Here is a 24,336-nt window from a genome sequence, read left to right as displayed (position 1 = left end):
ACAAACAACGTTGTGTTGTAAATTTTGAATTTTTTCCGCAAGAATCGCAACGAATGGAAATTCCTGAATTGTGCAAAATGAGCAACTGGCATTAAGAGGCAGGAAATAGAATTTTAAGAAAAGATATTGGTACACTTTTAATTTTTCCGTGGGAAAATGACTTTAAAAAAGAGGGCAATTTTGCGTAGATAATTTTTCCTAAGAAGAGTAATAAGATTTGCATTCCTTTTGCGGAGAACATGTGTCCTTATTGCTTATCCACATAGCATGAAAATTTTTCTCTTTTTTTTTTATTTATAAATGGTGCAAAATAACATTATTATCCATTTTCGGAAATGGGGAAATGGGGAAGTGCGAACTTTGGCCTAATGTTCGAATCATTGTGTGCTTCAGAAAAACGGAAAAGAATACCACCTTAGGCGTTTTATGTGCGCTAAACTTAGAATATTTTCGCATTTTTAAAACTTCAACGGGTTGTGTGCAAAATGGTTTATAGCAGCGCACAGGTATCCATCGAAAGGACAAAATTTGAATTGCAAAGTTGTTAAAGGGATTTGCTCAAAGGAAACAACGATATAGGCAAATTGGTTTTGGAATTAATTCTGGTATTCGGGGATGTTTCTACTCATTTTTTGTGCTTTATTTTTCTCCTATAGTGTTGCGCCATTTATGCACCGCTTTGGTTACGAAGAAATGGCTGATTGTCTGGTCGATTGACCAATTGTTATTTTTATGGGATCCCGAAATTTGTTATTTTCCCGATTTGCATATTTAAGTATGAAACTATCTACGTTTACAAAAGAATGACAATCGCTTAAGCGCGATTAGTGTCTTTATCTGTTTCACATTTGTGCAGCTTGGATAATGGCCCTTGAACTGGTATTGCAAAATTGTGGATTCTTCGCTAGTCATTCTTCATGTAACGTGAGACAAGGTACATTTATCAGATCGTAATTCGAGAATCTATCAATGCGTTTCTGTTGACAAATTGAAACTTCGGTGCAGCACAAAGGGGGGGATTATACATTTGTATATATATATATATGGGCGTTATAGTACGAGGACGCATGCGAACATTTAGAGATATTCATTTAACCCCTACAAGGAAAGTTGCAGGGGCAATTATTATGTGTCTACTTTTCCTGTTGACTTTATTGCCAAAATTGGTACATAAATGGTAAGAATAACTTTACGGACAAAGTAGTTTTACCATTAGGCATTGAAGTAACAATGTTTGGTAATCCCCTCCCCGTTTAATGGGAAGTTTTGTGGCATCTACCTCTTACACATTGGCATTTGTTTCATCATTAATTTGTAAAGTTGTAGGATAATTGAGTTGTGCCTGAAATGTGCCACCAAGATAATCTGCTAATTACGAATTTAGTGAGCCCTTAACAAATTGCCTTACAAAATGTGTAATGTTATCTTTTTCTTTTTAAACAAATTGTTTGGCATTTTTTTAGTGTACTATGTCTTAGTAAGTCCGTTCATGGGAAAAGAGTTTCGGTAAAGTATTTTTGTAGAACTTTTTCCTCGTTTGCATATTAAGTCATTCCCTTTTTTTCGTATTCATATTTAGTCTGAGAAGATCTAATTGTTGGTAAAATTTAGAACATCAAAAAGTACGGTGGGGATTATATGAGGCATTGTACAATTCCATGCTTTTCTACTAGGGCACACCGTGAAGAATTGTTTTGGAAACATTTATCCCATTTTAGAGATTGGCATACGTTCGGATATTCAAAGGCAGAAAAAAAATGTTCCCCGTGTTGTTAACTAATTTTTTTTTATTTGCCACTTTAATATGTTCGTCTGAGAATTACCATAAAAATGATGTAAGATAGAAATAAGATGTCTGTACCATTTTTTGTTTTCTTCTATTATGATTACACTTTTTATTTATTTAGGAAGATATTTATGCTGGCCCGTGCTTGCCTTTTTATAGTTTAATGTTACCCCCCAATTTAGTGCACATTTTTAAAGAGCGAACTGTCCTGTTCCCATTTTGTGTAGAGTCATCGCGAAAACAAATCATGCAAAGGACACACGAATCTGGAAGAAGCAGAGGATGTACCCAGCAGTATATCAGTGATAAAAAGGGAGGATACATTCTTGTTACCGGAAGAAACTGACCTGGAAGATTACTGGGAATATATAGAACCCGAGGAGCCCTCACAGAGGATAAGTATATTGAATAAAATAAAAAAATTCTTCCAAAAATTAATAAACATTGACAAATTTTGGGAACTGTTAAAAGGAATAGATTTATATTTTGTCCGAAATGTGCTGAAACCAATGGGATACTTATCCGAAAGGACCAAATGGTGGAAAGTTAGTACTAAGAAAATTTCTTCATGGGAAAGGCTTGTAAAAATATCAAAAATGTTATTTCCTATCGTTTTTCCTTTTTTATGTTCAATTATATGTTTTGTGATGCAGTCGTATTTCTCTGGTACGGTGTTGTTTTATGTGGCGCTACTTTTCCCGTCATATATTTTGTTAAGGATATTCAAAAATTATGAGAACCTGTAGAGAATCACGTGGGCAATTTTTCTTCTTCGTAAAGGAGAAATAAATTTTCCAAAATTGTCTTTCTAGGGGATTATTAACAACATTAATATTATTTTTGTGCGGATCTGTCCCCACGGATCTGTCCCCACGGATCTGTCCCCACGGATCTGTCCCCACGGATCTGTCCCCACGGATCTGTCCCCACGGATTTTTAAATTTAGCCCCAGGAGGTAGACACAGATAATTCGTGGCCACAATTATTAGCATGTTAAAAAAAGGGAACATTTAAAACAGTTTAAATTAGTTTTTTTTTTTTATGTAGATTGTTTACCCCCTATTAAAAAACTCTTAAAATGGCTATATTAAAAGATGAAAGTTACAATTAATTGGCACAGCGTGTCAAGTATTTCGGGATAACATCTTGTCAGAAATTAAAAGGAGCTCCTTTCGAGTTACACCTCTGTAGAGGAAAACTCAAGGGGAACAAATTTCCTTAATCCTAAATAGGAAAAGGGATGCTCTCAAACAGGTGAGGAGAATTGCCATTTCTGCTTCTGCGAAAGGGGATAAAACTGTTTTCTGCATGACGTAAAATATGCTAAAAGGCTACAACATGCTTCTAAAAAGGGTTATTCTTCTCTGTTCTAAAAATGGAGTAAGAAAAGATTTTAGGAGAATCCGAATTTTTGGAATAGGAAGGTTAAGCTGATTAAATGTAATGTGACCATTCTATGGATAAAAACTAATTGGTGACCAGGAGCTGTAATCTTAATGTGCCTCTATTTATCGTGAGCAAAGCATAGCCAAGGTACGAGAATGAGAAGAAGATGAAGCCCGCAAGAAGAGCGAGAGAGAGAGACTGATCTGAAGAATTGGACTACTTTACGTCACTGTTCAAAACAATTTTTACCATTTCGTAATAGGTGTTCCGATATGGGGACATAAATAAATTCGAACAAGCTAATTTGCAGGTTCTACAAAAGGACGTATGTGCACACATATAGGAGAATTTATGAGCGGTGCTATACGAAGCTGCAGAGTTCACTGGTGTCTCTAAATTCATTTCGTTACATACGAGGATCCCTTTACATATGTGAAGGTTATTGTGGCAGATAAGAACCGTGGAGAGCATTTGCCTAAGCTATTGCATGTTAGAAACTTAGGCATTGGCTTTACAACACATGGGATAATGCTCTGGTGATAAAGACAATTATAATGGAAAGGGCTTCAGTGAAAGAAGTACACATGTGCAGGGTGCCAACAAATTAGCGTAAACGTCCAAAGTGCCTTACGAGCAATTACTCTAACACTGTAATGTACCAAGTCAACATTTTACGAATATAGTCGCCTAACCAATAGTATACATAGAGTGGAACAAATTGCTTGAATACTGGATGGAGAAAGAAACTAGAATGGTACAGAGCGACAGAATTTCGGAGGCAAAGATTGTGCACAGTAAGAGGCCTCGCACATGCGGATGTATAGGTTCGAGGAAGTAAACTTATAAAAACGTGTGCTGCGAATTTAGGGAAGCGTTTTTTTCTATTTTCTAGGGCCAAACATGTGGAGTGCACGAATTCCAAATCATATGCAACACTGGTACATGCCCTGTGCTTCTCCTGAGTATATGCTGGCCGTACCACCATAAATACGGGAACAATTAGAAGAAATTACCACCCGCGCAAGATGTGTTTGGGGAAGATAGAACGCCAAAGCGGCTTTTATCTGTGAATTAAAACAGAGGGCTAACGTGTTAACATGTTAAATAAGCATATATATATATGTATAATGTATCTAATATATACTGCAGCCTTTCCGCACAAGTTTTTCTTGGTTTCGTGGATAAATTCTAAATTTAGGTAATGAATAATTCTTGTTAAACTTGCTCAGCATGGCAAGAAGGAATTTATAATTATCAAGAGCGAGAGATAATATGAAGAAATTTTAATTACCTTTAAGAGGTTATTAAAGATATACGCAGTTTTCTTTGATTCGAGTCTGTTCTTACAAACTTTCAGTGTTTAAGTCTACGTTTTTCTCGCTGAAAAAACATCGCGGAGGAAGCTTGCAACATGCCATAATTTTATTCTGGACATCTATGTATACGTTTGTATATGTATATTTGACGCGTAATATATAACCCACTATTTAGGCGCGCGTAGAAAAAATTTGTTAACCGGCGAGTAGAAAATGTTGTTAGCCAGCGCGTAAGCAAATCACATAGCATAGTATAAAAAGTAACTTTTCGAAAAAAAAGAAAAAAAATGTTAAACTAAATTATTTTTTTCGTTTAATTTTTTTCCTTTATGATTCTTTAGCGTAAATTCGACATGTACCATTTAAATTTTTCCAATACTTACGTTAAGCGAATTTTATTTTTTTGTAATAATTTTAATGGAAGAAAAAAGATATATACATGGTTGTACAGTTTATAAGTATAGGTAAAATTAACCATTGCTCTTATGAAGATATATTTTTTTGAAGTAGTAAAAACCATTCCTCTTAAAAAACAATTATAGGATGAAAAAGAAACGTTATAATAACAGAGGAAATGTTTTAACATGGCATGTGAATAATGACGAAGAATGTAACGGTGGAGAGGCTTCAAGTGTGATGCCATCAGTAAAAAAGCACAATAATAGAGAAAAAAAGAATACTTTTCCACTAAATAAAATACTCATCCTTTCCGCATTGCTGTGGACGTATCAATTTTTTAATGAGGTAAGGGAATGGGGAAGCCGCTGAGCCGTGGTGTTCCGTTTGGCTATAGGCATATCGCGCGTAGATGGATAAAAGTAGAGACTGATCAACGAATGAAAGCGGGAGTTCACGTATACAAGAGAATAGACATATATATATTTTTTCCCTTTCTCATGTGTCTGCGCCCCGATGCGGTGTGGTGACCATTCCACATAAGCGCTCCGTCAAAGGTACATAAATGACTTATTCATGAAAACCCATTTTGCACCTCCTTCTGCCAGGACTCGTTTGAACCATGCGGTCACAAGATAAAACCCAGAGATGGTAGCAGTGACATATTTCATTTTGGAACCAACAGATCCCTGTTTGAAGATAAGACTCCGTTCCAAACATTCAAAGATGATTTAATAAAAGACAACGTAACAAAAGATAATATAATAAATGAAGACTTAGTGGATAGTTCTGTAATTAATGACGGCATAGTGAGTGAAAACTTAAAAAACAGTTTAACTGATAAAACCAATGATGATGTTAACAGAGAAAAAGAGGAAATTAAATCCATTTTATATTCCTACATGGAAAAAATTGATGCCATGTATGAAGATAAATTATGTTATAAATTGTTTAGGAAATGCAGAGAAGAAGAAAATGATGAAAATCCTATGAGTTTTTTTTAGAATCCTTTTTTAAAGAAGCGGATATCGTCGTTGGGAAAAAGTATCTTTAACGAGAATTTATCTCAACCTATTTATAAATTTACATTTTCACAATGTTGCAATTTTGCAAATGTTGAAAAGGAGAAGAAGCAGTATTTTTTTTTTTTTTTCTTCTCCATATTTGTGAATCCATTTTATACATAAGATTTGACGTTAGGAGCAAAAAGAATATCTCATAGAAGAAGAATATTCTCTTGTTAAAAGACATGTAAACATATTTTTATGAAATTGTTAGAAGCAATCATGTGTAGCATGACCGATTCGTAACATATGTGATGGGCGTATGAATCCATAAATTGAAGAATATGTTGAGTTTTTTCACAAAGCAATATATTCATATAATGTGAGAGAAAATGTTGTGATTTCCTTTTGTGTCAAAAGTTTTTCCGTATTTTTTTTTCACATTTGTAAAATTTAGTTTTTCGTTTTTTTTTCTCACCCTTGATCATAATACTTCATAATGCTGAACGGTTTTGTGATTTTATTTATGAATTTTTTAGTTACTACCTTAACCATTTTGTCATACTATTTAATCTTTATAGTAATTATTTTTTCTCTTTTTTCTTTTTTGAATTGCTGTTTTTTTTTTTTTTGTAATATGCCAGTAGTGCCTTTGAAGCTATATTTTGTTTTAACTTTCAATTTGTTTAACAAACTTCTTTCTATGAAATCTAACTAATTTGAAAAGGTGCAAATGAGATATTCTACCAAAGATGTTCTAGCAATTTTGACGATTTTATTTAAATTTGTTGGCGTTCCAAAGGAATTAATTTTCCGCGCGTAATTTGTCTTTAGTGAATGGATTATATGCAACAATCTTCTGTCATTTTTGCTTTAACCATGTAATTTTGTGTGGCTCCCTTATAGGATAAATTAAAACAAAGCGCATCGAAAAAAGTACTGCGACGGTACGAATATGTATTTTTCCTCTTCCTTTCGCTGTACCTTTGGATAGATAGAGACGTGTGCACTGTATACAGTTGGACATATATGCAGCCCCAACATTACCCCCGCCGTTTCATACTGCGCGCAGTGAATAATTGCCCAATTTTTGCTTAATGCCTCTTTACATATAAGAAATCCCCAAATGGGAATTTTTCTCTTGCTTATACATTTATTTGCATGTGGTGTAAAGGTTAAAAACGAGTGCATATAGTTTTTTTAAATCGTTATTTTCCTTTTGCAATAATCAAATAAAATACGATATTATATTAATTATAACAAGTACATGTATTTTTTGTTGTATGAATTAAAACTAAAACAATACACAAGAAATGTATTTTAAAAGGGGGAATAAATAGAATAGTTTAAATATAAATAATCTGCCTATGGATGCATATACATGTGCTTAATATACATAATATATACAAATATGCACATACATATACGTATATATATAATGAATATTTAAAATATCTACGATGCAAAGCAGTTAAAAAGAAATATGATACAAAATGAAAATAAATAAAGAAGGTTATGAATTACTCTTACATATGTATAATATATACTCTTCGTTCAGATTTATGCAAAAATGGGAAAAAGAAAAAAAATACTATGTGGACGAACACTTGGGAACAATATTCATATAATATTTTTACACTGGATATATAATACTATGATATGAATGAATTATTTGCAGTAATCGTACTATTTATTTTCCACAATTTGTTGATTATATATGCACCCTATGCTAATAGAAAAAGAAGCTCGTCATATTAGTACAAACATTTTATGTAATTTTATTGTAACTAAAATAAAAGCATGCGTTTTAATTGTCATAATCATGAAAAAGGAGACAAAATATGTGTAGTATCTATCTTTCTTAATGCTTTCTGCGGCAGAACGGCTGTTTTTGTCCCTATCTATAATTCTTGAATTTTTCCTATTTGTTTATATCTATAATATATATATGTGGTCATTTTTTTTATTCGACGAACCGTGATCATGCGCGTGACGTGCAGTTGTACTAAATCATAATATTTGTAATCCGAAAAAATGAAATTTCTTGGCATCACTCTTTTCTTAACTTTTTGCAGTAGTTTCCCAGTACGTGTTGAATTTGCTGGTTAAATATTCTTTCCAGTGTTTTTCCATTTCTTTGGTAAAACCAGTCCATATTCCAATTAATTCATTTAAGAATTCAATAAATGCTATGTGGGAGCTATTCCCACTTTGAAGGAATGTGCACAACTTGTTGTACGCATTTTTTTCGTTGCGCAATAATTGATCTGACATTCCTTGGTATGCTTTGGTCCATTGTCTAGTCTTATAGTAGTGTGGGATCTTGTAAGTTTGGGCTAAAGTTTCACATAGTCTAGCAGCTCCTAATTGCATTTTAATATATTTAATTTTTTCATTATTGTTCACAAGGTTAAATAGTAAAAACATATCATCGAACTTTACGTAATCTTCTAATTTATCAATCATTTGAGCAATTTCAGCTTCGGTAACATGGAATTTAATATCTGCAATGTTAGTTGTATCCAAACCTTTCACATCAGAACCTGGTGGCATATCTTTGTTTGCATTTGGTGTTTTATTCGTGCCATTTTGCATATCCATGTCTCTGCCTTTTCCTCTTCTTCTATCTTTGTCTTCTTCTTCGTCCATATCTCTTCCTTTTCCTCTTCTTTTATCTCTGTCTTCCTCTTCGTCCATATCTCTGCCTTTTCCTCTTCTTTTTCTTTCCATTTCTCTTTCTATATCTGCTCTACCCATTATTTTACCTACTTCTCGGCCCAGTTCTCTGTGCATTTCTGGATTTTCTCCATTTTCGTCGTCCATTTCTTCTTTTCCCTTTTCTCTTCCTCTGCCCTTTTCACCTCTATCTCTTCTTCTGCCCATATCGTCTCTATCTCTTCCTCGGAACATTTCATCTCTGTCTCTTCCTCGAAGCATTTCATCTCTGTCTCTTCCTCGAAGCATTTCATCTCTGTCTTTTCCTCGAAGCATTTCATCTCTGTCTCTTCCTCGAACCATTTCATCTCTGTCCCTTCCTCGAACCATTTCATCTCTGTCTCTTCCTCGAAGCATTTCATCTCTGTCTCTTCCTCGACCCATTTCGTCTCTTTCTCTTCCTCGAAGCATTTCATCTCTGTCCCTTCCTCGACCCATTTCGTCTCTTTCTCTTCCTCGACCCATTTCGTCTCTTTCTCTTCCTCGAACCATTTCATCTCTGTCCCTTCCTCGAACCATTTCGTCTCTTTCTCTTCCTCGACCCATTTCGTCTCTGTCTCTTCCTCGGACCATTTCGTCTCTGTCTCTTCCTCGGACCATTTCTCTTCCTTCTTCGTCCATGTCACCACCGTCCTCTCTATCCATGTCTCTACCTTTACCTCTTCTCCTTCTATTATTTCTTTCCATTTCCTCGTCCATTTCTCCTCTGTTTCTATTTCTTCTTCTATCTCCTCTTTCCATATCCATTTCCTCATCTACATCTCCTCGGTTTCTATTTCTCCTCCTAGAGTGTTCCGCATCTCTCTGCATACCCATATTCATGTCTCTATTTCCTGGGTTATGTGGGCCTCTTTCTCCATCCCATCCGTCATGATGTGACATTTGACTCCTGGGATCCCTTCCACGGGGTCCCATTCCACCCTGACGCATGTTGTTAAATTGTTCGTCTGGAAAATCATATCTGTCATTTCCTGTGCATTTCTTATTCTTAGGTCCCTTTGAATAACTTCTCATTTCAGACAACTGCCTTGATGCATCAGTCCTTAATTCAGCTTCATTTTCATATGTATACTCATTCTGCAAAGTGAATTTAAGAAACAGAAATGTAGCAGCATAGGTTTGGTAACTCTAGAGCGATATGTATATACATCTATACATACATATACATCTATACATATATATATATATGTGATTATTTCTTGGGCGAGAGGGAAAATTTGAATTAAAAAGAAGGAATAAGGCAAAACAACAGCTAAATTAGGAGACAAAAATATAGGCAATAAGTGTTACGTATGCTTTATTTCAACTCTTACCTTTAGTACAACACATAATATGACTAGTAGAAGGGCATTCATAAAGCGAGGTGGCATGAAGTTTCTGCCATTCTTTCCGTTATCTTTATTTTTTATTCTCTTTGTATCATCAGCAAAATAACTCTGGCAGCTGTTCTTATTGGCAGATTTAGATCTTCCTGCTAACGCGACGGTCACTTTGTTAGAATTTACCATTCTAAGGAATATATATATATATTTTAAAGTAGAAGAAAAAAAAAGGGGGTTGATGATAATATATAAATGGTAAATGATTTTTCTCTGTTGCTAATTATCTAACAGAAAATATAAAATCCTTATTCCTTGTTCATATTAATACAATAAATCAAATACGAAAAGTAAAAAAAGGGAAAAAAAATAGGAATTAATATAGTAAATATTTTATTTAAATTATAATCGACCTGTTTTCCCTCAATAATTAATAGTAAAAAAATATATTAATTTAATATTATATTATTTTAATTAAAAGAAAACAAAATAATAAAAAAGAAAATAGTAGATAGTAAATAGTAAATTTTATTATATAATAATCTTTTATGTATCAAAATATAAAAATGAAAAAAGTATTCCACTATTTATATGTATTTTTTTCTCTTTTTTTTTTTTTAATATTTAAAAAAAGAAGAAAATAATAATGAAATAAAAATAATTATAATGTCGAGAGTACAGTACATATATAGGAAACATTTTCTGTTGAAAAATATTTTTCTCTACTCTTACCGTACCCGTAAAAAAAAATATATTAAAGAATGACGATAATTTTAATTTTTGTGGAATATATTTATTTATATAATATAAAAAGTATACATACTTTTTTTTCGGGGGTTCTCTTTTATATTTATACCATTCTACTCTAACATGAATAAAACGTTTTATTTTATTTAAATTAAATATTGATTGGTTAAATTGGTTTTTAAGGAAAAAATGTTTATTGTAGACGTGATTAGAGGTATATATTTCTTTCGATTTTTCTCTATGTATGTACCTTTATCATTACATTATGTTATCGCTTCTTTACTGCATTGTTGTTTTAAATATTATTCCCTTGTTTCATTTCAATTTTAATATTTATTCTTTCTCTAGCTATTCACAATAGGGGGAAATATAGGTTACAAAAATCGGAGAACTTCGTATTTTTAGAATAACAAAAAAATACTTGCATGTAAATTTCTAAAAGCATAATTAATTTTAGCAATTAAGTCGGACACATTTTTTTTTTAGGCAGGAACGACATTTTTAGATTGAGGAAAGATTTATCTTCCATACTTTCTTTTGATTGACTTGAAAAAAGGATAAATTTAATAAAAAATAAAATTTAAAGAGAAATTGAGAAAAATTACGAAAATTACGGAAAATCAATAAAAATTGCCAAAAATTAGAAAAAATTATTAAAAATTAACAGGAATACGAAAATTCTATTTTTTCTATAAATACAAAAATTACGAATTCTTTCTATTTTAATTTTCTTTTATTGAACTCTTTCTTGTATCAACAATTTAGTAAAGAGAAAAAAAGCTGACAATGTTTAAATAAAATTGCAAATGATCTATTCTACAAGTAAGAATTTCTTTTTACCATTCTTCCTTCTATAAATTGAGGTAGTTATCGTTAAAATTAAAAGTATTTGTCTTGTTCTGAAGTAAATATAAGGAATAAAATATTTCCGCGTAGGCATTTTTATGTACAATTATATACCTATGTACAATAAATATTAATAACAGGATGGGCGAATTATGAAAACGGTAATATTATACTACAGGGAAAAAACGAATAGTGCCCGAAATGATTTTCTTCTTCTTCCATAAATGCAAAGGGTGGGGGAAAAAGAATATACGTAATGTTAATGACTAAATTGACGTAATTAGAAATCTACCGTCAAAAGAAATTATAAAGTGATGTTCATTTGTGTATTTTTATAAATGCATATATATGCACTGCGATATGCGCTAATTCGACGGTGAACAAAATAAGGGAGCATGCGCATATATAATAAACCTATATTTTTTACCATAAATTAAATAAAGAAATTTTGTGATCTATATGATTGAGAAATGCAGATAGACATATGGATTATAGCTAAAGGGAAAAATAGCCTTTGTAGAGAACACTAATATTTTTTTATAGCCTTATTAAGAGGTTGTATATTCATAGAAATGGATGGAGCTGCACAATAGAGCATTAATGATAAAAGTGGATTCTACTAGGTTAAGCCATATGGGACACGTAAATTTGCGGAAAAAACTTATTATCAAATTTAAGTCAAAGTAGATTCAAATTTTCGTTCGAAACAAAATAAAATTTACGTCGTTATTCATAGTGCCCCTTTAAGATTCATAAAGAACACAACATTTTATTTTCAAAATTATTCGAAAAAGTCAACATATTACGTGTAAACAATCCGCACATATTATTATATACATATGTCTATATTGCAAGGGGGGCATATTCAGAAAACATACAAATAGCTAGTCCAAGCGATGAAAAAAGAATCGGAATCGCTTATAAATTTTTGTAGCACATAAATTAACACAAGAAGAAAAGGAGAAAATTGTTTAGTAAAATGAAATGTGAAGGATGTACAATTTGTATATTAAAAATTAGGGACTGTAAAGCAACAAAAATATATCTATATATACATTGGGTACATTTAAAAATAATTGGGTGTAACAGGAAAAACTATTTTAAGAAGAGCTCATTCATTAATATCTACTGATATGACACGTTCCTGTTAAGCATCATCGTGCTGAATTTATTTCTGTTTTTCCATCAATTTGACGTCGTTTTGTGAGATTCTGGCCAAGTCGCTTTTTTCCCCACTGTTACTGTAAATTTGTGATATAAGCACTGAAACAAATGTTTTTAAATAAATCCCCTCAAAAAAAGAAGGAAGAAAAAGGAAAAAGGGAAAAAATAAAACAAATAACGATAAGCACAGCGCTGCCGTTTTGAAACCTTCTACACATCCTCCATTCCACTTGTTCTTCATTCGGGGTTCATAACTCGGTAACTTATACGCAAGAATGGCCATAAAAAAAAAAGAGCCAAAATAAATAATAACATTATGTAGTTATTTACATTTTATCAGTCATTCCTGGGGTAATTTCTACGATATATGTAATTAATCTATGATTTAACCCATTCTTTCCATTGCCGTTCATTTATCAGCCTGTTAGTAATCATTTCCACCCATTTACTAAATATAAATCGTTTGTCTCTTTTCCATTTAGACCATTTATTCCATTTACTATTTAAATATATATTTTCTTTGGAGCGGACCCAATCTTCCCACTCTTCCCTTTCTCTGTTGATGCGCTCTCTCCATTCGGTCCATTTTTTTCTCTTTTTTCTTTGTAGCATGTTTGTAATTTTATGATTTTCATAATTTGACCATGAAGCCTCTTCTTGGAGTCTCCAGTCAGTCATTAACCAGTCGCTAATCTGCGAGTTCTTCCACCCTATCCATTGCTTTACAATCCAGTCGTTCAGATCTGCTTCCTTTTGAGAAAGCCATATTTTCCATTGATGTTCCATAAATTCTCTTCCTTCCGTTTTAATCCATTCTATCCATTGTGTGTCATCCCATGCTGCAGATTCTTCCGGAATGATGATTTTGTATTCCTCGTCCATTCTTTTGTTAATGTGAATCCATTTATTTTGCATAGCTTCTAGAAATTGCTGCCATTCTTGTTCTACTCGTTGAAGCCAATTGTCTTTTTCATTTTCAATGCATGTATTAAAAACTTTCCATTCGGTTTCATTTTTCTTCTTCCAGATATTCCATTGCTTATTTTTCCATTCCTCTGATTTTTGTCCTTGTAAATCGTCCGTTGAATCTTTATCATTGTAATCTCCGGTATGGAGCACAGTTTGTTTCTTAATAAGTTTTTTCATTCCTTCTTTCCCAATTTTATTTGTCCTTATTATTTTATCGAGTAAACTCGTTTGACTTCTTTTTCCATCAGCCGCTGATTCGACTGTTTGCACTTCTGCTTTGTCTGCTTCTAAACCAGTGTTATATCTGTGTTTTCTTTTTTCGGCACTTTCGTTTATCCTTTTAATATTGTTATCGTTTAGTTTCTTTGATTGATTACTCTGGTTCGCTTCATTTTTCTGGTTGTTATTTTCCGCATTTGTTTCTGTACTCTCCGTTTTGGATGCACTTTTGCTGGGTGATTCCTTTCCGTCTTTCTCCACAGTTTCCTGTTGTACTGTGTTAGACACTATTGCGTTCCTTGATGACCTTCTAATTCTATTTCTTGCTGTGGTTAGAAATTGCGGCTGAAATTTATGAACAGTTAAAGTGGGTTAGGAAGTGTGGAATACAATAATGGGACATATATATATATTTGTCTTTTCTATACGAACACTGTTGGAATGTAATGTTTTTTACAAAAAATAGATGAAATAGCTGTGCCAACATATGTGTACACGTCGGTGGTTATTTTTTTCCTACCTGAAAAAGACGACAGATGAAGAATAACAACGCAAAAATAAGAACGCCGATTAGTATATTTGTCACGTTAAGATTGCCGTAACTGCTCAGTGAGGAGTACGCATCTTCTTCCGGTAGTAGAGATGATGACAAGGTTTCTGGCATGAGTTGTTCGTAATTGCTAAGTGTTTCCATGGTTTCTTATTTTGAAGTAGCTCACAAAGTCCTTACAGGCGAGGAGAATGTTCTGTTAATGTTTTTAATAATTGTAACATAACGAACTACGCATAATGTGATGAACTGAATACTCGATGCTTCTAATTGAATGCAAGAGAGCGTAACCGTAGTTAGTGCAAGAAAAGGTGCATAAGGGTAGGGGCCAATGGGGGAAGCAAGAAATGGGGAAAAAATAGTACACTTACAAGAAGGCGAAAAGGGACTTAAAAAAAAAAAAAAAAAAAAAAAACCAAAAACAAGATTTTACTCGTTATATACCCTCTAAAAAAATAGCGTACACATCGTAAATTTATAAAAATACGAACAGGAACAAAGGACAATTTCAATCTATACAACAGTGCATTTCTGTTTCGGTAGTTGGAATTGTAGAGTATACAAATGAAATACTTCGATAAAGCTGGTTATTTATTTATACTTATCAGTTACCTTTGCGGATAGATACAGTTGGTATAAAAAGATTAGGTAGTGCTCGTTTTATTTTTAGGAATTTCTGTCATAACATGAAAAAGAACAAATCTTGTAACTATAACCCTGAACATTTATAGATATGTGCATTTTGTTAGAAAGGTTTTGTCATGTTAGAATTTTTCTTTCTTTTTTTTTTCTACTTTTATAATTCCACCTAATTGATTTAAGAATATATCATAATGATAAAGGAGATTAATATAATTACGAAGAGAGCGAAATATGTTTATAAATAATTTGATACCTATTTTGGCTGCGAATTCATGCGCACTGTTAAATTTATCCTAAAAAAAGTAAAGGTGTTCATCAGATTAATAAGCCAAAAGAGCAAACCGTGTAGAAGCGAAAATGATAATTATTAAAAAGAACAAAAAACGATTTTGCAAAACGTGCACTAGAATAATAAAAGAGGTAGCAAATCTTTTATTTCCGTTCTACACAACTTTGTTATATACCGTTTTGTATCATGATTGTCGAAGATGATGCTGCTTACGGTGATGTTTGTAGAGGAATATATACTTTCATTTTGTTTTTCTTTATAAAACTGCGTGATTAAAATTTTCTTTTATGTTTTTGTGAGGAGGAATATTTTTACTTATTTTATAACCACATAATAATTTTCTTTTCGCTTTGTCGATGGAATGAACTTTTCCTTGGTTGAACAAATAAAGAAGAAAAATGAAGTGTAGTAACACGCCCCCGAGAGAACGCAACTGATGACATTTTTGTTCTGCCTGCATCGGAGTATTTTCGATGAGTTAAATGGTTTCATTTTGTTATGTTATCTTATATTTCGATATATTTTGTTGTATATATTTTATGTTTATATTTCTTGTGTGATTCCTTCCTTTTCTTTCATTATATGCCAATTTGACACTATTCATGTCCAGTAAATGTTGCCCATTGCAGAAATGAAGATAACATTTATTGTACGATTCTTATTGCTTTATCTGAAGAAAGGTTCGATCTCCTTATTTTTGAAAAATGATAAGTAATTAATTTGTCACACATCCATTCGAATTTGTATGCGTGTAATCGTGCGTAAAATGTATAAATAACTATGTGAGTATATTTTGCAAACGTTTTGATAGCATTTCCTTAATTAAGACGTTAAGAAACAATATATGAGCGGAATAAATGGGACAACTGAACCTAGAAAAAGAAATAATAAAAAAATTACTATTTTAATATGTGTATAATTAACTTCTTCTACGATTATGCGCTTAACTATTCGAACCACATCGAAGAAAACTATTCTCCATTCAATTGTCAAAATAAAGGGATAGAATCGCGCACTAATTGTGTCATTTACAGTGTATAATACGTTTTTGTAATACCACTGGTTTACGATTCTGCTTTCAGATGTTACCCCACAGATTCAGGAGTATACGAACCTTTGCATTTTTACAAATACAGAAGCAAAAAGAAAGCGGTAACGGAAAAAGTAACGCTAAAAATTTAATGATTGCAAAAAAGGGTTAATTTTTCAATATAGCCTGTGCTCTACAGGTGTGAAATGGCAGAAGAACAAGTAAAATTACTGCCGAGAACAACGTGACTTTAAAGAAGAGTAAAAAGGGTATACACTGACCCATACAGTGTTGTCAGCGTATTTTTATATTCCTATTTAGGGCGTTATATATTATAACAAAACTAGAATGGCAATGTTTTCTTGTCTTTATTTAAGAAAAGAGCTACAGGGATATAGAGTGAGAGTATGCATAGAAATGTAGGGTAGAGGGGTATAAAAAGGAAAAAAAAGAGTAAAAAGAAAAGGAAAAAAAAAAGAAAAAAAAAAGAAAAAAAAAAGAAAAAAAAAAGAAAAACATTTAAAGCGTCTTCTAAAATAGTGAATAAGTATAAACGACATATAGAGAAGCCTGTACCTATTAAAATAGCTGTGATATTGCTTAGACTTCCAAGGAAGAAATGCTAGAAAAATTTCAACTGCACTATTTATTTTTGTACATAATAAAATTTGAAATGGATTTATGGGGGTTATTTAAGAAAATGTGTGCAGTGAATAATATGGCAAATTCTTCAAAATTCAGAGATGGGGTGTTATCTGTAGGTTCGAAAAACTACAGAGGGACAAAAAAAAATATATGACGGGCATGATGCGCACATTTTGCAAGAAAATCCTTTAATAAAGGTACAAGATTGCATTTTTTGCTTCCTCTGTATAGGTTAATTTTTCTTAATCTCTTTGTGTCTTGTCGTGCTTACTGAGGGAATTATTTAATACAGAATGATTCGTCTTTTCGCATATACATAGAATTGGCCCTTTTTTTATGCCACGTTTGTCAATGAAATAGATGTACTAATGTAGGTTACAAGGAAAGTTGGGGTCTTAGGCACACCTTGCTTGACCTAAGTGTTACTTGTTCATTTGTGACTTCTTCCCCTCCCTCCCTTCACCTCTGTTAAAAATTTATTGAAGGATTGTTAAATTAAAGGAGAGAAATAGGGAATGAATTTCCACTCCTTGTTATAATGCCTTGTTCGGGTCTGAAAAGTTTTACCTTCTAATCTTGGTTTCTATTATTAGCTTCCTTAATCCAAACGTTCCACTGCTTTCTCTGTATCCACTTGTAGACAAGGTTAGTTGACCATTTGTCAAATAGGATTTTTTTATCATTTTTCCACTGGGACCATTTTTTCCATTCTTCTTTGATATAAGCGCTTTCTTTCATTTGGACCCAGTTCATCCACTGTTGAGACTCTCTGTTAATTCTTTCTTTCCATCTAAGCCAATGGTTTTGCTCTGCTTCTCGTAACCATTTTGCTGTTGAGGCGCTCTCTATATTTGCCCAGTAGTAATCTTCTTCGGTTTTCCATTCACTGGATAACCAAGATCGGATCTTACCATTTCTCCATTGAACCCATTTATCTAAAATTAATTTTTGTAATTGATTATCTGCTTCTTTAATCCATTTTTCGCATTGCGCTCCTAGAATTCTTTTTCCTTCAGTTTTTATCCAATTTCCCCATTGCCTGTCATTCCAGGTGTCTGATTCTTCCATATCATTAATTTTTTGTTCTGTAACCATTTTCCCACTATAGGGAGACCATGTACTTTCCAATGATCGAAGCCAATCAGACCAAGCTGATTCTCTTTCCTGGAGCCATTTTGTTTTGTCTTCTTGAACAGATTCATGAAAATGTTTCCAGCTGCATTCCAATCGTATCATCCAATTATTCCAAGCCATTCTTTTGAATTCTTCTGATTCTTCGACGGTTAACTCGCCGAATCCTATTAAAATAGGTGACACAAAACTATATGTGTTTCGTCTATTAGCTGCCGCCTAGGTAGAAAAAAAAAAAAATTATTGCGGATGGTTGGTAGGTACTCGGAAAAATGGAATATATTCATTTGTACGCATTCATAAAGAGGGAATGAAGCTGCGTCCAATTTGTTTAAAGCCTGCTTTATAGTTTTAACTTACCCCTGAGGCAGTATTTACAAGAACAGCACATGATAAGGCAAATATCAGAATGGATAAACGCGAAAGGATTGAAGTGGACTTTTTTGGGGCACTTTTGTATCTCCTTGTGGATGTGGTTCGAGAAGGTGACCTTTGTGAGGTCAATGTGTTATTGTACTTCTTCAAATCCATGTTTCATACAATTTTTTGAAAGGGTGATAAATTTAAGAAAAAAAAAAGGAACTATGTAATTTATATGAAGTATGGGATGGTATGTAGTAAACGGAACTGTCTATAATATACATACGTATATTGCAATAGAGGTTTCTGCGATGGTTAACAACATTTCTCGCTTTCCATGTGAGAAAACGCACAAGTATAATTTGAAATAGGAATTAGAAAATCGTAAGAAACAACCAATGAAGCTGATATAAAATAATTAGGAAAAAAAAAAAAAAGAAAGAAAAAAAACGGATAAATCAATCATGCATTTTTTAAATAGTTGCATACGAATTTTGCGTAGAACACACATAAAATGGAGCTCATGAAATGAAAAAAAAAATATATAAACAAACACGCAATAGGTGAACAAATTTGTAGTTTATTTTTCGCAAAATCGGTACCCGTGGTAAGGGCCTATACCAATATGCTTCATGACTTTTTTCGAACAAATTATATTTCTTGACATAACATGAATTTTATTTACTTAGATTAATTCGAGCTTAATTATTTTAATATAGAACAAGTATTTTCTATAATGCATAACTGATGCTATACTTCTGGGTTGAATTTTAGGAAAAATAATATATTATTTTTTATGTTTTTTGCGTAATTTTTGCTTGGGTCCTTTTATTCGACGTGTCAACAAATATTTGTTCTGTTTGCAGTATAATATAATGGAATAATTATTTGAGTAACCTAAAAATATATCCTTTTTGGAGAACGTGCTGAGACAGTAATTTCAGGGATTCGAAATTTGGACGCTTGCGATATCGCACTTAAAAAATGTATGAGTGCGCATTCCTTCTTGCAACTGTTCTTTTTATTTTTATTCAATTTAAAATTGCTAGAATATAATGCATTTTAATTAGAAAACAGAAGAAAAAAAAAAAAAGGAATGCTGAAAAATGTTTTATTAAAAATGGCCCAATAAATTATACCTGTTGAAAAATATCCTTTTGCCGTCTCGTCGATGGAAATTGTCATAAAAGAAATACAGAATTATTTGGGTAAATTCTGCTAAAAAGCATTGATCTTTTTTTTTGTACTATTTCTTTCCAAAAATTGTACTACATCTTTAATGAAGCAGATTCTCGGTCGTCCAGAGGGCATATGATAATAGCGCGGTTCCAGCATATATTTATTTTATAACCCAATTTGTATATTACGATTCTGTTTCAATTAGGATTTGCAATTTTTTTTGCTTATATTTATGTTGGCTTTGCTTGAAGCAGTAAATTTGTTTCGTCGTTGTATCATAAAAATGAAGGGCATACTGAAAAAAAGGACGACTGTTATTTTATTAGCCTACAAAATGTGAGGCAATATTTATCGCTTTCCTTAAACCTTATTAAAAAGAGCTAACAGAATAAAGGGGGTCCTCATATAATTTTATAGACACGCGTTTTTTTTTAAATATTTTACACTATTATTGATATTCATAAGAAGCAATATTTTTTACGGCGTCAGAGTCCATATATTTGAAGAGGAGTCAATATTAGCGTACCAAACAGGTTAAATTTTATAGTAATTCGTTTAACTTAAGAGTAGCAACACATAACATAGCCGCTGTTATAATTTGACATTTTTCTATGAATTCGCAAGTAACTTTATAAAATACATAAACACCCAATGTATAATATGCCAAATAGTTTTATGAGAAAAATTTTTGAGAAACCTTGGGGAGGATTAAAATGTAATAAGTGTGTTAAAAAAAAAAAAAAAGAACATTGCACGAAAAAATAAAATCATACCAATATTTTATAACAGTTTGGCGCCAAATTAAATGCTTACATAATTAAATGCAAATGATACGAATAACTACTTTTTTAAGGAAAATTTTTTATGCGTCTTTGTTGGATAAAGAGGAGTGTAGTTATTTTTCTCTATTTCTAAAGGGATTTAATGTAGTCCCATTTGTAGTCTCTTCTGCGGAGTTTTTTTTTCTAATTAATCCCTCGCAATAAAATTATAAGCATAAAAATGTGTTAGGATTTTGCTATTTATTGGTGCGAAATGTGCGTAAGTTATTTCATGGTTAATGATACAGGATTGTTCCTGATATTCCTTAAGCGTTTGTAATTGATGAGAGAATTGCACAAGGAATAAAATACACATTTGAAGCCTTCGCACCATTGGTCCCTTCTATATGAGAAGGTTGTGTACATATATATATGTAATATGTACATTGTGGGGAAGTGACCATGTTCTACAATTGAAAATTTTTTTCTGGGAGAAAAAGAACCCAGAGAAGTTTTCTACTTCGCGAAGTACGCGAACAGGTGCGGAGGTTCACAATATATAAAATAAGTTTTCTGCACTGCTGCCCTGTTACGTTATGTCTTATATAAAAAGATGACGCACAATGCCTGCATTAACAAAGTTCGATATATTTTAGTTCTAATCATATAAAATACAATATGTTCATTTTTTCATACTAATAAGGTTATTTTAAAAAATAAAATGCAGTTGCGTAGCTTCTTTTTGATTAGGCGTTGTTGAAAAATCGCATTTACTTGATACTGGGGCATATGGAAAATTAATAGCAGAATGAATTATATATGATCACGATTTGTAAGTAAAGGAGGAAACGAATTAGTTCTTCAGATTTTCGATAGATAAAAATTTGATACCATCTTTTTTTTTTCTTCTTTTTTATTCTTTATGGAGGGAGGTTCCCTCATTCACATGGCGAAGAAGGAGCATGACTTTTGAACGGGAAATGTGGAAAAATGTTTTTCTATACATGTACAACAGGTATTACAATGATGATTAGGGATCTTCTCCAAATTGACAGAGAAAGGGAAAAAAAATGCAACACTACATGGCTATATTTCTAGACTTTAGTGTATTTTGAAGCATGAAATGGATATATAAGTGATTTATTTTTCCCTATTGGGGGAGAAGACGAATAGCATAATTGTGACACACTTAAAATGAACAATGTTTCTCGAATGCATTGTTAAGAATTTTTATAATAGAAAAGTTTTATATTCCCATTTATACATAATAGCATACGAAATATATGAATAGAAACGCTTCATACGTGCGTACGTTATTACAGTGTCAGTAATTTTAGCTACGATTGCGCAGAAAATGGTTTCCCCTGTTTTGAGGACTTAAACAGAGGCTCAGTTAGGATCAAGGAGTGGACATATATAGAGAGATCGACAGTTGCATTAGGGGGAACTGACATTTCGTCAGTGGGTTGGCAATTTTGATGAGACGAATAGCTATATATGGAATGCATATAGAGCATAATGGGTTAATTACAAAATAGCAAAAGTAGTTTCCTTTTATCATTTGGATTTTGTAAAAAGCATATATGGTATAGATAAATTATATTTAAAAAAAAATGCATCAAACAAAATTCCGTTTAGACTTTCTTTCCGCAAAAATGTTGCTTCTATTATTTACGTATACTGAAGTTGTTCACAAAGCATTCTTTTAACTCACTCTTAACAAGAAGGCGAAATAGTTATATTTCATGTAAAAAATGGATGCACCGAAAAACTTGCATAAAAGGAGGAAAACATACGAAAAAATAGAATTTTTCTTAGAGCTCAGAATTTTATTATATTTACATGCGATGGAGGCACTATTTTAATTGTTGAAAAATGCATATCTATCCCGCCTCCTAAAAAAAAGAAAAGAAATTTACGCTTTTACGGGAAAAATGATGGCAGATTATTGCGCATACGAATCTTTTTTTTTCTTTTTCTCAGCGATTGCATCATATATGCCATTTTCCTTTAGCAATAAAATGGTAAAAAAAAAAAAAAAAATATAAAAAATATGTACGAAGAAATATATTCCATAATGTCAATAAAGAATAAACTCTTTCAAAGAATGTACTTCGAAACAATTCTACTTGCTACAAAACGAAACAGTACAGTTAGTCTTTTTCTTTTTTTCGTGGAGCTCGTATGTATTTATGTATACAGTATTTGTAGTACATGTGATATATTTTGCCTTTTATTTTTTTCATTTTTCAATATAGTTCTTTCTAGCTAGGGATTATATTTGTTGTCGTTCTATCAGATTGGCTACCTACTCACTTTAAAAAAGGAAAAATACATATATATATATTCATCGTTTGTTTAATTGTGTACCACATATGCAAGAGAGAACAGTTCATCGGTATAACTGCTCTCATATGGTACGTTATGAATTATTTTATTTTTCATTTGTTAATTTTTGTACGTGATGACTGATAGTACCATATACGACACAGAAATAGATATAGAACCTTACACTAGACTAGATGAAAAGCCAAGGCTTGATTCATTCTTTAATAAGGATGGGTTGTTGTTACGATCATACGGATGGCTAGCGAAGAATGCTATAGGCATTATAATATTAATCCATGGTTTAGGTTCACATGCGAGATTGACCTATTTAAGACATAACGTTGAGATAGTAGATAACAACAAAGCCATATTAAAAGATGGAAATAATTTTTACGTTTATAAAGACAGTTGGATAGAACATTTTAATAAAAAAGGCTATTCAGTATTTGCATTAGATTTACAAGGTCATGGACTGTCTGATGGGTGGGACAATTTAAAAGGTAACGTAAAAAAGTTTGATGACTTTGCCTTCGACATATTGCAGTATATTACTAGAATTCAAGAATCATTGGCTTATGGTGATAATAAGGATCATGCAACTTCTTCTGATAATATTAACCGAAGAATTAATAAGAGAAGACTTCCAGCATACATTATGGGTATATCGATGGGCGGAAATATTGCATTAAGGACATTACAATTATTGGGGAAGTCTCGAAGCGATGCAAATAAAAGGTTAAATATAAAAGGGTGTATCTGCTTATCTGGAATGATTTCTGTTAGACTATTAACATCCCCAGGTTCACCGATGTATAAATTATTTCTTTTACCCTTATCGAGTATTATTTCGGATTTTTTTCAAAACTCAAGACTTATTTCAGTGTTGCCTTCCCGAAGGTATCCATACATTAATGACATTTTAAAGTTTGATAGAATAAGCATCAAAGGAGGGATAACCTATCGACTTGGTCGCGAACTCCTAAATGCAATGGGAAACTTAGACGATGACATAAATCATACTCCTAGGAATATTCCTATTTTGTTTATTCATTCAAAAGATGACCCATTATGTCATTGGCGAGGCACCGTATCCTTTTATAGGAGAGTGAAGGTTCGTTATAAAGAATTGCATCTTTTAGAAAACATGGAGCACGTATTAATTGTGGAACCGGGAAATATGAAAGTTTTAAATATTGTTTTCGACTGGCTTACTACCATATCTGGAGGCCAAATAAAACAGAAGCCGAATGATAATCAGCAATGATGTTATCCATTTCCCTATGAAGAAAAATTTCAACATTAAATTTTGATAAATTGAAGAGATGAAGATATTTAAGTGTGCTTCTATTTGGCGTACGTACATACATATTTGTAATATTTCACGAAATTATAATTAAATGCGTGAATTTTTTTATTTTTTCTTTCTTTTGTTACTATAAAGTGTATTTTTATACACTATTGTCTAACAACTACATTTTCCATCGTAAACTGATATGTTAAAATTCGTACACGATTTTGTTAAGCTTTGATTATATTCGATTATTTTTAAGCAGC

The 24,336-nt window shown here is 32.3% G+C and overlaps 6 protein-coding genes across 6 annotated transcripts; 3 read left to right on the top strand and 3 right to left on the bottom strand.

Moving 5' to 3' along the window:
* Positions 1-1,757: 1,757 nt before the first annotated feature.
* On the top strand, positions 1,758-2,532 carry C922_05278 (hypothetical protein; the record flags this gene model as incomplete). Its single annotated transcript, XM_008820850.1, has 2 exons — positions 1,758-1,835; positions 2,014-2,532. 2 exons carry the CDS (start codon positions 1,758-1,760, stop codon positions 2,530-2,532), a joined length of 597 nt encoding a protein of 198 aa, XP_008819072.1.
* A 2,499-nt stretch (positions 2,533-5,031) lies between these two features.
* C922_05277 (hypothetical protein) lies at positions 5,032-5,888 on the top strand (the record flags this gene model as incomplete). The annotated part of the gene is made up of 2 exons (XM_008820849.1): positions 5,032-5,232; positions 5,493-5,888. The coding sequence occupies 2 exons, from the start codon at positions 5,032-5,034 to the stop codon at positions 5,886-5,888; spliced, it is 597 nt and encodes a 198-aa protein (XP_008819071.1).
* A 2,061-nt stretch (positions 5,889-7,949) lies between these two features.
* Positions 7,950-10,111, bottom strand: C922_05276 (hypothetical protein; the record flags this gene model as incomplete). The annotated part of the gene is made up of 2 exons (XM_008820848.1): positions 7,950-9,680; positions 9,917-10,111. 2 exons carry the CDS (start codon positions 10,109-10,111, stop codon positions 7,950-7,952), a joined length of 1,926 nt encoding a protein of 641 aa, XP_008819070.1.
* Positions 10,112-13,057: 2,946 nt separating this feature from the next.
* On the bottom strand, positions 13,058-14,561 carry C922_05275 (hypothetical protein; the record flags this gene model as incomplete). The annotated part of the gene is made up of 2 exons (XM_008820847.1): positions 13,058-14,212; positions 14,454-14,561. 2 exons carry the CDS (start codon positions 14,559-14,561, stop codon positions 13,058-13,060), a joined length of 1,263 nt encoding a protein of 420 aa, XP_008819069.1.
* A 3,032-nt stretch (positions 14,562-17,593) lies between these two features.
* C922_05274 (hypothetical protein) lies at positions 17,594-18,685 on the bottom strand (the record flags this gene model as incomplete). Its single annotated transcript, XM_008820846.1, has 2 exons — positions 17,594-18,373; positions 18,515-18,685. The coding sequence occupies 2 exons, from the start codon at positions 18,683-18,685 to the stop codon at positions 17,594-17,596; spliced, it is 951 nt and encodes a 316-aa protein (XP_008819068.1).
* A 4,233-nt stretch (positions 18,686-22,918) lies between these two features.
* On the top strand, positions 22,919-24,046 carry C922_05273 (hypothetical protein; the record flags this gene model as incomplete). The annotated part of the gene is made up of 1 exon (XM_008820845.1): positions 22,919-24,046. The coding sequence occupies one exon, from the start codon at positions 22,919-22,921 to the stop codon at positions 24,044-24,046; it is 1,128 nt and encodes a 375-aa protein (XP_008819067.1).
* Positions 24,047-24,336: the final 290 nt, after the last annotated feature.

This window comes from Plasmodium inui (genome assembly GCF_000524495.1).
Source record: "Plasmodium inui San Antonio 1 unplaced genomic scaffold supercont1.51, whole genome shotgun sequence".
NCBI classification, from domain to species: Eukaryota; Apicomplexa; class Aconoidasida; order Haemosporida; family Plasmodiidae; genus Plasmodium; species Plasmodium inui.
The sequence above is the reverse complement of the archived record's forward strand: the minus strand, read 5'-3'. Positions and strand labels throughout refer to the sequence as shown.